Source organism: Odocoileus virginianus, chromosome 5 (assembly GCF_023699985.2).
Source record: "Odocoileus virginianus isolate 20LAN1187 ecotype Illinois chromosome 5, Ovbor_1.2, whole genome shotgun sequence".
NCBI lineage: Eukaryota > Metazoa > Chordata > Mammalia > Artiodactyla > Cervidae > Odocoileus > Odocoileus virginianus.
This window is the reverse complement of record NC_069678.1, coordinates 90,865,981-90,882,869: the sequence shown is the minus strand read 5'-3', so window position 1 is coordinate 90,882,869 and position 16,889 is coordinate 90,865,981. Positions and strand designations below refer to the sequence as shown.

At 53.0% G+C, this 16,889-nt stretch overlaps 1 protein-coding gene across 4 annotated transcripts in view; it reads right to left on the bottom strand.

The window, feature by feature from the left end:
- Positions 1 to 16,889, bottom strand: part of DLGAP3 (DLG associated protein 3) — a 63,699-nt gene that overhangs the window by 35,854 nt on the left and 10,956 nt on the right. For all 4 annotated transcript variants that reach the window (XM_070468422.1, XM_070468421.1, XM_020908645.2 and 1 more), the window contains 2 exons: positions 5,277 to 5,359; positions 2,720 to 3,871 (listed from right to left, as the gene is read on the bottom strand). In XM_070468422.1, the coding sequence (XP_070324523.1) occupies positions 2,720 to 3,820 (1,101 nt within the window). In that variant the 5' untranslated portion in view covers positions 3,821 to 3,871; positions 5,277 to 5,359. The remainder of the gene's footprint in view (positions 1 to 2,719; positions 3,872 to 5,276; positions 5,360 to 16,889) is intronic.

The window sequence follows — 16,889 nt, the reverse complement described above, 5'->3', positions numbered from 1 at the left end:
GTCTTTAAATGTGGGGAGGAAGCGGGGATAGTTCATGGATGAAAGGGATCCCAGGGAGATGGGCGCAAACCCTGTGGAGGGGTCACCCTGGGATGCAGGGTCCTGGCTTCATCTCTGAGCCAAGAAGGAAGGGGATGATGAGGGCTGGGGATCTTGATGAGTCTGCAGGTGGGTGAGGGAGTCCATAATGGTTGGCCTATGCCCGTTGAAAAGAACAGGCTAAATGAGGGTCAGGGTCAGGGTTCGGGGAGAGCGTAGGGCTCAGGAGAAGAACAGAGACTCTAGGGTGAGGCTAGATGAAAGGCCAGAGATCAGTGTGAGAACAGGGACTCAGGGATGGGTGAGGGCCCATGAAGGAGCCCTTGGTGGGAGGACAGGGCTGAGTGGGGGGCTGGGCTCAATCAAATGGGAACACAGGGAGGAGACAAGGCTCCATAAAGGAACAAGGGCTCTGAGTAAGAAGGGGGGTTCTGGAAGAAGGCTGTGGGAGACCTGAATCCAGTGGGAGAGTAGAGTCTCAACAAAAGGGCTGGGGATCCAACCAAGACACCTGGGCTGACGCGGCCAGCTTGCCCTGCTTTTGTACCAGGGGAGTACAGGTTGTCTGGAGAGTTTCTATAGCCCTTTGTTCTCTGCCAAACAGGCTCAGACTTTGCAGTCCTCAGATGCCCTGGAACCCCAGCCCCTGAAAGAGCCTCCCCTTCTCCATACTCAACAGAGAGGAGCCACAGGCAGGCAGAGGGAGGTGACAGGCCAGCCAGGGCACGCTCTGCCACACTGCAGGGTTCCCACTCCATAGCCACTGCAGGGCTGCCGGCTCCTCCGCAGGACACTGTGAGGTGCATGTTAAAAAGGGGGCCCCCAGGGAGGTCAGGGCAGCCCTGGAGAAGCAGCAGGGAGCAGCTGGGTGGAGGCAAGGCTCCAGGGATGGGAGAGGAAGGGCTGGTGTTCTCTCCTGAGCCCTTTCTTCTGGACCCTTCAGTTCCCAATTTAGAGAACCTTCCTACCCAGGGAGAGGGCAGTGCAAGACCAACCCTGAATCCTACAAGTCTCCAACCTCCCCTTCTGTGTCTCACCCCTTTCTGCTTCCACTATGGCCCTTGAGCTGTTGTGACTTCCCCACCCAGAAGAGCCCTAACGTGAACAACTTACCAAAAAGGCCAGTGATACCCAAAGGACATGTGCAAGCTCAATTCTCCATGCCTCTGAATATGCTGAAGCCTCTTCCTGGAACACTCAGGCCTGGAAACACTGCACGCGACTAACTCCACTTGTCCACTGCGACTCTGTTCGGGGACATTCTTCCCAGAAGCTGCTCTGAGCAGCCCCTGGCCACCACCACCCAAGTGGGTGAGGTGTCTCCTCTGGGCTCCCGAGGTTCCCAAGGCTCTCTCCTCTCGCCGCCTCACTGCACTCTATTCTGTGTGTGCTGTGCGCTTAGTCGTTCAGTCGTGCCCAACTCTTTGCCACCAACATGGACTGTATGTAGCCTGCTAGGCTCCTCTGTCCATGGGATTCTCCAGTCAAGAATACTAGAGTGGGTTGCCATGCCCTCCTCCAAGGGATCTTCCTGACCGAGGGATTGAACCCAGGTCTCCTGCATTGCAGGAAGATTCTTTACCATCTGAGCCACCAGAGAAACTGTCTTATCTAATCCACTGTTAAACTGTGAGCTCCTCCAGGCAGCATCTGTGTCTGCCTCTTTGCATTCACAGCACTCAGGGAACACTCACTGAGTGAATGGATGTGGATTAACTATGTGAAATGTGAGTTTGGGGGATAACCCTAAGTCTACTGGACTTCTAGAACTTGTCTAGACTCTTTCTCCTCCAACTATAGGAGGGCTCAAGAAGACACATTAGGGGATGTGGGAGAGGAGCGTGAGACAGAGAAGAGGAAGGTGGATGGCAAGAAGAGCCCCTAACCACATCTCTGTAGGATGACGGAGAGGGGACAGTGAGGGATGGACCAAGGCTCCATAAGAAGAAGGGGTCAGAGCTCCTAACCTCACCTGCAGACACCACAGAGGTGGTAAAAGAGGACAGGGACAGTGCACCAGTTATCACCTGCACCATCCGCTCCCAGGAAGCCTGAGCTCGGGGTCTGGAGCTCAGACTTCAGCGTGCACCCCAGCCCAAGAAAACCCCCACAGGACAGATTCCCTGGCTTTCCACAGCCTCGTGGGTGTCCCACCTGCAGGTTCCCCAGAATGACAACACCAGCAGAGGCACATTCTGGAAATAACTGACCTTCATATCCGAACACTATCTGGACCACCCAGATCTGGGCAGAAAAGAGGTCTGGAGAAGGCCCGGGGGCAAGACAACTGCTTTCCAACTGCTGACCTCCAATCTCGGGGAAGCACAGGCAGGCAGCAGCACTCTGTCCTGTTCACTGCTCACCCTCAACCTCATTCTGCCTCCAGCCTCACAAGACAGAGGCCAGCACAGCTTATCCTAAACTGGAGGTAAAAGAAAAGTCTTCCTGGCACTGACATACGACATCAAAGTAGAAGGGCCCCCTCGTTGCACAAATGGGGAAACTGAGGTCCCCAAAGGGGCTCAAGGTGTTATAATACAGTGAGACGGGGAAGAACCCGCTGCCTCCAGACCCGTCATCATGGGAAGAGCTGGCTCCCATCCAACCCTTTCCACAGCCCCCAGGGTGACAACACTGGTGAGGGCTGAGGAGCCTGTTCCCCACCCCACCAAAGCCTCACCTGCAGATAGTGATAAGTCCTGGCTTTGGCCTTAGCCTCCGGCCCCAGGAGCCCCTTGCTGGGCCCGGCCCCCGGGTATCCATCCCGGCCCTGGCTGACCATCATGGTATGCCAGGCACTTCGCTTGACCGATTGTCCATCCAGTGACATGGACATGCCAGTGCAGGCAAGACAGCGGCCTTCCGACCCTCCCGAGCGCCCCTTGAAGCTCAAGTCCCGGTAGGAGCCATCCGGAGCCTCCAGGCAGAAGGGGCCGCCGGGCTCCCCAGGGGGCCGCCCGCCGGCCAGGAAGCCGCTGTCACTGTCCAAGTTGTCGTCGGAGCTCCACCAGCCCGCGGCCTTGGCCTGGTGCCGGCCATCCCCTCTGCGGTCCTTGCTCTTGCTCCGCTTGCCGTGCCGGGCCTGGTGGTGGTGGTGGTGGTGGTGGTGGTGGTGCGGGGCGTGCGGGCCACCGGAGCTCGGGCCTGGGAAGCTGTCTCCCCCGGAGCCTCCCCTTCCCTCGGCCTTGGGCCCATTGTAGTCCCGCTTCCCGGGGGCCTCCAGAGAGTGGGACTTGGCAAACAGCTTCTGCACAGAGTGAACCAGATGCCGGATGCGGCTGGGGCTCTCACTGCGGGCCTCCGGGGCGGTGCCAGGCCCCGGCCCTGGCCCGGGCCCGGCCCCTGCCGGACCCCGCTGGTATGGCAGCGTGTGGAAGCCATCCTGTTGAACTGGCAACTGCTTTTCAAACTGGTCCAGCAGTGTGGGAGGCAGGCGGGGGGCACCCTTGCCCTGCGGGTGGCCCACACAGTCTTCACAGGTGTCGAAGGGGCCCTGGCCGGGGTACATCCTGGGGAAGGTGCTGCTACCCCCCCCAGCCCCGGCCCCTCCTGGCCCGCCCTCGGGGCCCACGGATGGCCCCTCGCTCAGGCTCAGGGGCCCTTCAGGAGAAAGGTGTCCCAGGCCAGCTCTCGGGGCACAGAAGCGGGGCTCGGTGGAGAAGGCCTCCCCGGAGCCCACCAGGTACGGGGCCCTGGCAGCAGGGCCCACGTCCATGTGCTGCTGGTCGGCAAAGCGGGCTGGGCGGGGATGGCTGCCTCGGTCGCCATGGTAACCCCTCATGGCCTCAGCAAGGGCTCTTCATAGCGCTGGGGGCCAGGCCCCAGGAACCTCCTGGGAAAATAGGGAGCAATGGGATTAGGATCGAACAACTGGCCACTTGACCTGAGACTTTTATCAGGTGTTCTTAGCACTGCTTAGGTAATGCATGTCAGTCTGTTGTGGTTAACTGTACTGTCCACAAACGGGCTTAAAATTCATACTAGACAAAGACACTCACAAGGGCACAAAATAATATCACCATTCATCAAATGCTGCAAAGATGATAAATACTTATTCACAAGAGGAAATGTCCTCAACCAGACAGGTTTTTTAAAGAATCTTAGGTAATCAAGAGTAAAAAGATACCAATACAGACATAAACACAATAGTCAAACATACGAGCCATTATGTGAACTAGCTTCTAACAAGCTGGTGTGAGGCAAATTGAGCCAGAGCCACACCTGTGTCCCATCCCTACCCAATTCCCCTGCTATGAAGAGCCAGGGCTCTGGGTCACAGCTCCCAGAAGCAATAACCAAAGAGAACGTTGGACCCAAATCTACACATCCATCACGAGACTGTAGAATAACCCCTCCCCTTCCTTCCACACCCAGTTCCTTCCATCTGGCTGGAGGCTCATTCTCCCTCCCCTCCAGGGCTGAGACTGGAAGGGATAACCTGAGATGACTCCTCCCTCCTCTTCTGGGTTCCGAATATTCCCTGATGAAATTTCTCCCTGTGCCTTTTACCGCCACCCCCATTCCAGGGGAGGAGAGGTCATGAAGTGGGGAGAAACATAAAAGAGGCACGCTGGCTATTCAAGCAGCATCTGAATCCTAAACTGGGGTTAGAACCCAGGAGTTCCTCCTCCCAGGAACAGTGGGCTGGCAGGGCAGGGAGGTGATGGAGGGAAAGCGTTGGAACCAGTGCCCCTGGCCCCCACCCCAGGCTGGCCAAGGCTGCAGGACAGAGAGGTCAGCTCTCAGCAAGAACTGCCTCCAATCAGGGCTCCAGAGCTGCCAGGACAGGAGCTACAGCAGGAGGGAGTGCCAGCAGGAGGGACAGGGACCAAGGAGCTGGCAGACGGCGCCCTCCCTCATCCCAGACCAGGCTCCTGGGCCATCTGCTGACTGTGAGATGACAGCCTCAAAGACTCCAGACAGCAGCACCTCCAAGGTGCTCCCTCCCCTCCTCCTCCCCACGGCCTCCCCATGCCCACCACGGTTCAAGCTTCTTCCAGACCCCGCTCACGGTTCGTCTCTGAGCACGTGCCGTGTACCGGCTATTGTGCACACCCAGGGTTCTCTAATCCCCCTGAAATCCTGTGCGCAGATGTTATCCACATCTACTCTCGAGAAAACAGCCCCAAATGGGAAGGTCACAAAGCCGGAAAGTGGTTGACTCACTTTGCATCAAGATTCAAACCCAGCTTATTTTGATTTGAGAACCCTATCCCCCAGACTCTCCTACCACTCACCATCTGGGGTGTCCCATCCTTGGCGTCAGGATCTCCACCGCCAGGCAGAATCCTAACTTCAGAAGGCGCAGGACCACTGGCTCCTAACCGGAAAGAAAAGGGTGGTAAGCAAAGTGGAAAAGAGATTCTCCCAGAGTCCTTAGAGGACCAGTCGCTGGCCTTGACAGTTTCCCTGCCCAACCCCCCAGGCCAGGACTGATTGGATCCCCCATGATGCAGAGCCTCTGGACCCCCAGGGAAATGAAGTTGGCTTCATTATGCAAATGCATGCAAATAAGCTTACAGGTTGGACTACCTCCAACTGCAGGTGTCTGTGTGATCTGTCCGTGGTGCTGAGCCACTGCATTTTCATTGCCCTCAAATATGATTCCATTCCACAAATATTTGTTGAGCAGCTACCATACCAAGACTCAGAGTGAGACATGAACAGAGGTGATTTAAGTGTGGTCCCTGTCATTAAGAGGCTTATAGTCTAACAGAGGGACCAACCTTTCACATGAGAGGGTTATTTTAGGTCCCTGTATTTTTGCATAAGCTGCTCCCTCCTCCTAGAATCTACTTTCATCCACCCCCCGCCCAACACATTCCCCTGGCTAACACTTATTCAGATTAAGCTCCACCTTCCCTTGAAGACTTTTCTGGGTTATGCCTCTCTATTGCATTTTTAGAATACCCTGGGTTCCCCCATGAAAGCAACTATCACATTGCACTGAAATTGTCTGTTTCAGATTCTGTCTCCCCAAGGAGAATCTGGTCTTCTGCAGAGTAGGAACCAAATTCTATTTATCACTGGATCTCCAGCACTCAGTTCGGGCCTTTGCCCAGAGATGGTACTTAACAAATGTTCACTAAACAGATGAATAAATGACTGTGCTGTAAAGAGGTTCCAAAATGTTAGGCCAGTTAAGATGAGAGCAAGAAGAGATCCAATAGAGGGAAACTGAGGAAGACTTCCCAGAGAAGAGTGTGTCTGAGATGGAGAACAAGATGGCTGTGTGTAAGGGAGACGGAATTCCCAGTGAAGGCAAGAACATGCACAAAGGCAGAAGAGGTGGGCAAATAAGGAATTTTAAGGGGTGGGATGAGAGAGTTCCAGCAGACATTGGGGGTTTGGAAAACACTGGGAAGACATGGGAGAGAGAGAGAGTCAGAAAGGAAGACGACTCTGAAGTTTGCAGCAGCCGTGACTGGAAGACTAATGATGCCATTATTAGACACAGGGATGTCAGGAAGAAGAGCTCGCTTTGCGGGCATGATTAATAGTAGTGGAAGAGACACAGTCAGACAACAAGAAGAACTTCCTGACCCTGAGGGATGTGAGACAATGAGGAAGATTGTGAAGTCTCCTGGGAATCTTCCATAGAGGGGAGGGTAGGACCTGTCCAGCCTCTGGTCCACCCTATGGCCTGAGCTGGAGAGGCGGTTGGTTATCCTGCCTGGAGGGGAACTGGGGTGGCCTTACAGATATCAACTGCCTATCTCCAGATGACAATTCTTTTCCACCTTTACCTCTCTCTGGAGAAGCAGAGGGGACTTCAGACCAAAATGGCCTCTCAAATAGTTATTGGAAAAGCACCTAGAAGCATCTCTCCACCCTGGAAAGAAGTTTGATAGCTTGGTCTTTTATCCACGGCACAGTCCTCCTCTTCCTACCCCAAGCAGGACCCATGTCTGAGACTCACAGCACAAAAGGCCAGTTTGGCAGAAATCCAGACCACCCATTTGCTTTGTCTGTGGCCACGGCAAGCCTGGGAATGTCCGCACCAATGGTTTGGACACTCCCAGGTTTTCCCACGTCCCCCACCACTACACAGGTGCTGCTGCCAGCCACTGAGCCTTCATCAAGATCTTATCAAACTCAGTCTCTTCAGCATCGATCCGTGTTCTCCCCCACACCCAGAGGAGGGCATGGCAACCCACTCCAGTATTTTTGCCTTGAGGATCCCATGGACAGAGCAGCCTGGCAGGCTCTAGTCCACAGGGTTGCAAAGAGTCAAACACAACTGAAGCAACTTAGTACACACGCATGCACCGTGTTCTCCCAGCTCTAGTCTCAGAGGAGACAGGCCCCTGTATTTATTCCTCTCCAGACAAAGCACTCCCAACTGCCTTTCCCATATCCTACAGCGTAGTACTTGCTAGTAGAAAAAAGCACAAACCCTGACACCACAAACCCTCAGACCACCCTGAGACCTGGTGACCCACCCTCTCGAAGCTTAATGATACCTGCTCACCTATCTCCAAGGATTTTAGTATCAAGTGATACAACGTACATGACACCACGCTATAAACTCTAAAAGATTACACGATATAGTCCCCCATGTGAAGCCTTCATTCTGGATTTCCAAAATCCCCAATGTCCAAATACTACACAATACAATCAAATTCAAATTACTGGGAGAAAAGGAAGCTATCCGATTTCTGGATTTCTTAAAGAGAAGATTTAATTGATACAGATTTAATTATATAAACTTCATCCTATATCTCACGATTATAATCACATTCCTCCCCATTACTAAACATAATCAATAGGAAGGAAAAACAAGTGAGGAGGGGACTAATAATTCAATCCATCACCATGTCCTATGGATTTTGTTTCCTAAAAATAGATCTGCCCACTTATTTCCGAATCTACCAAATCACTGTCAGCTGATTAGCCAAAACTCTTTCTCAACCTCCTTTGCCCTTTCCCAGACTCTCTTGTACCTAGAAGTCACATGATTCACATTTAGAAAATAACATATACATAAAAAAATCTGATGAGAGTCTCTGGGAAAGATCTTGCCTTTATAATAAAAGGAGCAGGACTTGCCAGTACCAGCCTCCTTTTCTTTTCAGCTTGAATACAATCACAATGCCTGGAGCCAGGGCAGCTGTCTTGCCACCATGAGAGCAAGGCATAGAGAATCACAGAAATGCCAGCCCTGGAGTCACTGAGCCAGGGAACCAACAGAAGCAGTTGCCTTCCTCCAGGCCTAAATGCAGGAAGGAATCAAGTCCTTTTTATTTAAACCACTGTTGGCCAGATTTTCTGTATTTGCAGCAGAAAGCACTGCTAACTAATCCAACTACCTCAGAACATCATCTCCTGCCTGGATGTCTGCATAAGCCTCCTAAATGGTCTCCCTGCCTCCATTCTTACCCAGTTCCCCTCCAAATGGTCATTTGGAAACACAAATCTGATCATGTCACTTCTCCGCTTAAAACTCTTCACTGGCTTATTGATGTTCTTAGGATAAAATGCCTTAACCCATCCAACAAGGCCTGCAGGCTCTGGCCCTTCCTGGGCTTCCAAAATCCTCTCACAACATGCTCCCCCCTTGCTTCCTATGCTCCAGCCAGGCTGGTCTTTTGCAGTCCCACAATCCCTCCCATCACGGGGCCTATTTCCCTCCCATCTGGAAAGCTTTTCCCACCCACCTCTGCCTTGCTAACTCCTACACACCCTTCAGATCTCAGCCCAGTTGTTGCTTCCTCAGGGAAGCTTTCTCTGGCCTCCCTGACTAGGTCAGATCCCCCTGCTGTTTGCTCTCAAGGCACTGTGTACCTCTATAGCTCTTCTATCATTACCATTTTCAATTTGTGTGATTCAGAAATTGTCTGTCTCTCCCATTAGAAGGTAAGCTCCATGGAAGGGCAGGAATTCCATCCATCTTATTCACTGCATTATCTCCCCCATTCCTAGAACAATGCTTGGCAGATGGCTCGTGTTGGAAAAGTGGGTGCAGACCTACAAAGAACAAGACCCATTCATGTATGGCATTTTAACTGCCTCCTTGGAAAAGCCCCTGATGCTGGCAAAGATTGCAGGCAAAAGGAGAAGGGGGTGGCAGAGGATGAGATGGGTTAGATGGCATCACCAATTCAATGGGCGTGAATCTGAACAAACTCCAGGAGATGGAGGAGGACAGGGGAGCCTGGCGTGCTGCAGTCCATGGGGTCACAAAGAGTTGGACATGACTGAGCGACTGAACGACAACAGAAATGCCAAGGGACAGATACTACCCCACCCCTCACTTCACAGGAGAAGAAACTGAGGCTGGGAGGGCCTAGCGGACAGTCCCAAGGCTGCACAGTTGGTGGCAAACCCAGAAGTGAAACCCAGCGTAGCTTCACTCCAACGCCTTAGCTTTTCTCCTTCCCATGCTGCTGCCCAGGGAAGCCAAACTGATTAAACACCATTCTGAAGGAACGCAGTAATGGATTTTTTTTTTTTTTTAAAAAAAGGAAACACAAAACTAAGAACCCCACACATACCACACACTCCAGAGGTAACCAGAGTGTGGTTTAGCCCTTTCCCCTGTGTGGTGAGTACTGAATTTGTTCCAAGTCCAAGGTCAGAAGAGTGGAGAATAAAGGAGGCTCCCTGAAACCCTCGGACAACTCTGGGTGCTGTTCTTACTTTCCCCCGTTCTCTGGCACCGAGGCATCTACCTACTTCCCCGGGACACAGCAAGCTGCCCAGGGGGTGAAGCTATGGGCCCAGGGAAGCAGCCACTTTTGCGATCGCCTGTGGCTGGCTGGGAAGTAGGGGGGTGAAGGAGGTTAGAAGGGTGCCACATGTGACACATTCTCTGATGCAGCTCACATCTTTCTGGGATTGGAAGAAGGGCCACACATGCCGTCACCAAGAAATTACCCAATTTAGCACCAACTACACAATCCAGCAATTAGCTTCTTAAACCGGAACTTGCTGGGGCTGCCAGGCTGGCAGGGTTGTTGTTACAAATTTCACTGGGAAACCAGCTGTGTAATTCGCCAGGAGGTTGTCACTGCCCCAAGCAATTACCTTCCAGAAAAAGAATGGAAAATGGAGGAAGGAAAAGGGTTGCAGAGGACAAGAGTCAGGGTGCTTTCTTTTCCTCTCCCCCAGGGCCCTGCTTGGTCAAGCCGGCTGATTTTCCTTTCCTGAGACCCAGGTGACTCCCGGAGTCCCTGCATCAAAGTAGTTCCTGGTATAGCCTCTGCCGTCAGACTCTCAGGGTTCAAGTCCCTTTCCAGTCACTCGCTCACTGTATGTACTTGGGCAGGTGGTTCGCCTCTCTCAGCCTATTTTCTCTTCTGTACAATTAGAGTTCTCAGAAAGCTATGAAGGCTGTGAGGGTCGACTAGGTAAAGCATATAATACTGTGCCTGGCACATGGCGAATCCTCAATAAAGGAGTGATAGGTACTTGTATTTTCATTTTTATGACCTCCTCCAGGGGTTTACAGTGTGACCTTGAGTAGGTCACTTAACCTCTCTGGGACAACTGTATAAGACCAAAGGTATTCTACAGGAAAAAAAAAAAAGAGAGAGAAAGAAAAAACAGTTCTGAGACTTCCCTGGTGGTTCAGTGACTAAGATTCCTCACTTCCAATGCAGGTGGCCCAGGTTCGATCCCTGGTCAGGGAACTAGATCCCACATGCCACAATTAAAGAGTTTGCATGCTGCAACTAAAAAAGCTCCGCATGCCGCAAGTAAGACCTCACGCAGTCAAATAAATAAATACATATTTTAAAAAGAAAAAAAGAAAAAGGCAGTTCTTACACAAAATCATCCACACCTGCACACTCAAAGATCAAGGAGCCTGTGACAAAGGCCAGTGTCTCAGAGGTTAACACAAAGTGATGATTTGGGCAAAGATGAAGATTTCAAAAAGCAAGGATTAACTGCTTCATGCCTTCCCCCAGGAAGCTGTCTGGAAGAGGTACACACTGGACATGATGGTCCAGATGGCAGCAAAGAGGTACAGTTGCTCTCTGGCTGGGGATCAGCCTTCTCTAGCCCCCTCACACTGAACCTCTGAGGTCATCCCCATACCAGTTCCAATACAGCAGAACTTATAGCAGCTTAGGCCTGGAATTCATCTTGCTGCTCTAGGCCTGGGATCCTCCATGGCTGTGGGTGGAGGACCTCAGAGCTTCAGGCCTTACCTTCCCAGTCCCCTTCCCTGGGTCAGTCTAACCAGAGTGGCCAGGATTCTGCCTCAGTTTCCTTTTCCAGTCCTCCTCTACTCCTATCCTGACAGCAGCTTGGAGGCTGAGGCTGTCTTGTCCACTGTGAAGGGGCCAGCTACTGGGGAGCCCTGACACAGAGCCTCTGACCTATATCCCAAGCCCAATGATGGGCCTTCCTCCTCCGGCCCCCACCTTCTCCTGCATCCAGAGCTGTCTTAGCCCCCTTGACCATTTCAGCAGTGGCTTTGTTCAGCTCTCTTGGGCAGGATCTCTGCAGCTGGGCTGGTTTCCTCACCCCGGCCTCTCTTAACCTAGCTACCCAGATTTGTCGCTGAAGACTCAGCATGCCTTCTGCCCAACCTCCACCCTTCGGACCCAAGAAAAACATTCTCTTCCCCTCACTGCCCCAAAAAGTGGACAGAAGGAAGGGTGAGCAGAATAGCAGGAAGGGTTGGGATCTTTTTCATTCACTTTTATTACTTTATTTAATGAATTCCTCCTGGGGGTTTAGGGTAGGAATTTTACAGAAAATGGGCTTACTGCTCCAAAACACTTGTGACAGAGGAAGATCCAAAGGCTAAATCCATCTCCTGACCCATTGGACGGTGCTCAGCCTGTGAATAACCCATACTACCTATAATCTCTTTGAAAATCCCACCTCAGGGGGCTTTATACTTGATGTTCTCTCTGCTGGAACACTGTGCCCCAGATATTCCCATGGCTTCCTCTGTCTGATCTTTCAGGTCTCAGCTCAGAGAAGCCTTCCCTGACCACTCACTAGCTGAAGTTGAGCTCCTTCCCCCAGGAACGCTCTACATCACCTGTTTTCATTGCCTTCATAGGGCTATCGCTCTTTGAAATTATTTTCTTTATCTAGCCCATGTTTATAGTATGTCTCCCCATAGCAGAATACAAGCCCCAGGGGGGAAGGAACTATGTCTGTCATGTGCTGCGTGCCTAGCATGAACAGGTGCTCAGAAAGTATCAAGTGTCTGGATGCATGTCTTCACTTTCCACTCCACTACTGTGCCCACAACAGCCCACAGACAGGACCTCCACTCCTTTCCCCCTAAGGGCTCTGGAGGGCCCCTGGAGGATTTGGTATTAGAAATCCCATCACCAAATCCAGCCCTGTTCATCACGTTTATCTAGCCCCTCTCAACTGGCAGGTAAGGATAGCCCTTTTCCAGCCACGTCTGGGGCTCTCCAGATGTGCCTCTGCCTTCAAGGAAGGCAGTGAGGCGGAAGAGGGATGAGGCGGAGGAAGTTACCCTCCAGACACTGCAGAGCAGGAGAGACCAAAAGGAGGGGAATCTCCCAGCCCCAAAGAGCTTTCTTCCTCCAGACAATCTGGGCTCCAGCTCCTCTCCCAGCTGAGGCCATGTGGCCAAGAGGCGCCAGAAGCAAAGTTCGGGCTTTTTCAGAGCTGTCAAAGGCAATAAGCGATACAGTTCAGGCTGCTCAGTCTCACGCCTCACCCCCTAGCCGCAGCCATGGTCAACTGCTTTGGGCCCATTCTTCCTTTTTTGTCAAATGATCAGTCCCCAGGAGGGTCTGCCTGCCCATGCTCCCCCTCCTACCTGCCTGTTTTGGGAAAGACATCCCAGTCCACCACTGAGAGACAGACCACCAGGATTAGACTCCTATAGGACCCTGGTCAGGGATAGCTAGCAAGAGAGACTGTGGGTCCTGGGCCTCCCGGGTCCACCAGTTACTAGACATGAAGCTTTGAGGAAGTCTCTGGACCTCTCTCTCTAGTTCAGTGTCTTCATTTTTCAAATGGGAGCGAGCATAGGTCCTTTCTCACCACGATGTCATGAGTATTAAGGTCATGCAGGTAAAATAGCTCAGCGCTGAAGGTTAGCTCCTGACAACCAGGGAGAAACTGCGAGAACCAGTGAGATCTGGAAGCAGGGCCTTTGAGAGGACTTCTCAGTCTCCGGCAGAGGCTGGAGCCACACCTGACTCAGATCTGGATCAGAGGTCCAAAACGGAAAACTCATTTGTTTCATATTTCACCCAGGGCCTTCTGTTTGCCTGGGTTCTTTTTGAAGACCTTCCACCCCTGGAGATGCTGAAGACAGCAGAGTAGCCCCAGTGATCAAAGGTGATGGCATGTGAGGGAACCAGAGGCCCTTGATCTGTAGACCCCACCAATCCCTGCAGCCAGGGCTAGTGGTCTCTCTTCCAGCTCCAAGGATCTGGGAGGGAAAGTCCAGTGATGTTTTGCTGGATATTGCAAAGACAATCATCTGCTTCCAACCATTTCCTCTCAGCCTACCTGCATGACCATGAGTCTCAATTCTGTCATCTGTAAAGCAGGGATAACAAAACGTACCTCCTAAGTTGCAGCAATGAGTACCCAAGTTGATCTGTCCAAGGCAACGAGCACATACGTTGCCACATGTTGGCTACTTCTGACTTCAGCACCTTAGTGCCTTCTTTTATTTGTATGTGTTTGGTGGGACTTGGGCTATTGCTGCCCTGGGCTCCAGAATGCTGCCAGTCTTGAGCCTGCTATCAGAAAACAACAGGCAGAATCCCCCGTCTACGGCAAGGGTCCGCTGGGCAGCAGTCTCTCAGCCAGGTCAGGCCTGTGGCCTGGCCTCCTCCCTGGTCCACAGGTCTTATTCCCTCCTGAAGCCTGCCTCCTGGGTTAGCACCCTGTCCTCTAAGCGCTCTGTGAGTTGGGGCAGGGGCTGTCTGCTGTCTTCTCCAGGCCTCTCCCACAGAGGAGTCAAGCACAGAGCTGGGTCCCCTGAGGGCTGGTTGGTTGGTTAACAGCCAGGTTCATGTGGCGGCACCTCTCACCCCTCAGCTCTGCCTGGTCCTCCCCCAGCATCCAGGGTACCTTAACCCCTGCTCTCTTCTCTAGCTTTCTGGGCTTAGCAGGAGCCAGGACCACAACAGGATAGAGAATGGGGACAGGAGTCAGCACAGACTGTAGGATTCTTCCATATGGAAAGCCTGTCCCCCGACCTTTGCCTCTGATGCAGTTCAGGTATCCTCTCTTCCAAGAAACCTCACCTAACCTTGCCCACCTCACCAACCCCGGGGCATAGCAGTCGCTACCTTCTCTAAGGTCCCATACTTCAACACAGTAGGATAAAAATGTGTTTGCAGGGTGTGAGCTCCTTGAAAACCAGGATCCATCTGCTTTATCTCTGTATAAACAAAACCTGGCATAGACTAGATGCTCAATAAGTTCAGGTTAGTAATTGAGCCATCGAGAAGTAGTATTTCTATGCTGGGGCATAGAAATAGGGTGAGAAATGGGAGAAGGCATGAGGGAAATGACTCCCTGCAGCTGGACCAGAACTCTGCAGTAGGCAGGGCTGGTCCAGTGTGATGTGGGTTTCCTGAAGAGCTGGGAGTATCCTGTCCACAGAGGCATATAAGCTGAGATTGGAGAACCACCTTGGAGGATGGTATGGGATGCATTCAAGCACAGAACACATTTCAGATCACACAACCTCTGGTACCTTTCAACTCTAAAGCCTAAGGCTCAGCTCACTGAATGCCTACAACTGAGCAGGCACTGTGTCAAGTGTTAAGTGTACTTTTTTGTATAGTCCTCAAAACCATCCTTTGCAGTAGGTGCCATTATTATTCCCATTTTACAGATGAGGAGATTGAGGCTGAGAAATGTAAAACTCGCCCAAAGTCACACAGGTGGTAGAGGATCTGAATATGGATCTGGTCCTGGCCTGACACTCTCAGCCACTAGGAGATCAAGCCCTGGCACGTCTGAAGGAGCATCCCTCTGACCAAACTGGTCTGATGAGATCACCAAGTGGACTCCCAGTGTGCCCTGACTCATCACTTAGCCTCAGGAAATCTCCACCCTCACCATTCCTCCCTTGCACGTGGGCATCCATGGTCCCAAGAATGTTTATTCACAATTTAACACACATGTTCTCCAGAGGCAGCTTATGAGCCATGCAGACTTATTCAACACAACTCATGTGGCATTTGTCCTAAAATAACTAGTCACCATCACATAACATGCACACATACATACAGACTTGTTCCCACAAGAGTTCACACATGTGCATTTTCAGCCAAAGGACATGGATGCTTGTGCACACAGAAGCTACACAGACACAAAACCTCATGTTTATCCCCATACAACAGATGCCCATGTTCATCTCACATGGCTTAAGCACCCACATCTGCTCAATGTCACACATCAAATCCTCCCACAACAAGAACTTTATCCATTGTTCCCAGATCTAATACTGGGCCCAGGTGAGCAATGATGCTGCCTCCCTCTGGGGTTGGCCAGGCAGCCCTAAGATGGGGAGATGGCTCAGCCTGCCTGTGATGGATGGAATTAATCTACTGAGCTGGAGAAACTAAATAATTAAATCCCTAATCACCCCCCAAGCCAGCCCAAGCCAATATAGCTGAGGGAGGGAGGGGGCTCTCAGGCCCAGACCAATATCCTAGAGAGGAGGAGGGGCTTGGGAAGAGAGGCCTAGACAGAACCCTCTAGGAGGGTTCTTTGGAAGGCAGACAAGCAGCCATGGTTCCCCCTCTCCACGTGAAAACGGAGCAGCTCGGGGAGATGGCCCACCAGCACCCACTCACACAGGATGAGACCGAGGGGTACCGTCCTCCTCCCACCAGCCCCAGAGCCCTTCCTGTCTCTCCAGGGTGTGGGTCTTAGGAGAGTAAGGGGACGGGGTGGTGCACAGAACATTCAAAGTGCACAGGACCACGGTCATCCATGGCGATCAACTGCCCAAAGGGGCGCTGATGCAGATCAGTCAGGCCCCGGCCACCCCCGGAAGAGGCCCTTCCCCAGCCTGGCGCAGAAGGCGGGGAAGGGCCCTCAGCACAGGTGCGGCCTGCTTCCCTCAGGAAGAGGGGCCAGCACGTGACTAACAGGCTGAGGAAGGAGCAGAGGCCTGGGCAGGCGGGCTCAGGGAACGAGCCTGGGAACAGGCCCCAGTCTGATTGGCTGAAAAGTGGGTCATTTTCCTTTTGAAAAATAGGGAGAAAATGGAGAAGTAGGTCGGGCTCTCATCCCCTCAGCCCCAGGAACCATGCCTTGTGGGGTGGGGCGAGAAGGAGAGGTCTGCACCTGCCAAAGCCCCCCCTCTCCCCCAGGACCCCACTGGGGCCCCCGGTACAGGAGGCCAAGGTCGTCATCACTCACGACGCCCAAGGACATGCACCCTCTAAGGCCAGGCCGGGAGCACAAGTCTCACCCTGCCCTGGGGGCCCTGGGCCCGACTGGAGGGGTGGGGGGGCTCAGGCACGCAGGACCTGGAGGAGCCCCCTCCCATCCTCCCGTCTGTGTGGTGCTTCCTCGCCTCTCCTCCCCTCCCTTTCCTCAACGTCCACGTGGGCAGAGTCGTTGCCATGACACCGCGCGCAGGTGGGCGGCTCTGGCGGCTGTCTGGGCCCAACCCCCACGCTCAGAGCCCAGGTGGGAGGGGAGCGGCGGCAGCGCCCCCGCCCCTGGTCCAGAGGCGAGCAGAGATTGGCAGAAGGCCCCTCACACACCCCAGAACCCCGAGTCTCTAACTCTTGGAAAGGAAGCAACCCAGATGCAGGCTTGGGGGTCTCGGGGAGGAGCTCTCAAAGAGGACTTGAGGTCTTCATCCCCGCCCACCCCCGGCCCCTAGGAGTCAGGGGGCGGCGCCGGAGGGGCTGACCCAAGGCTCC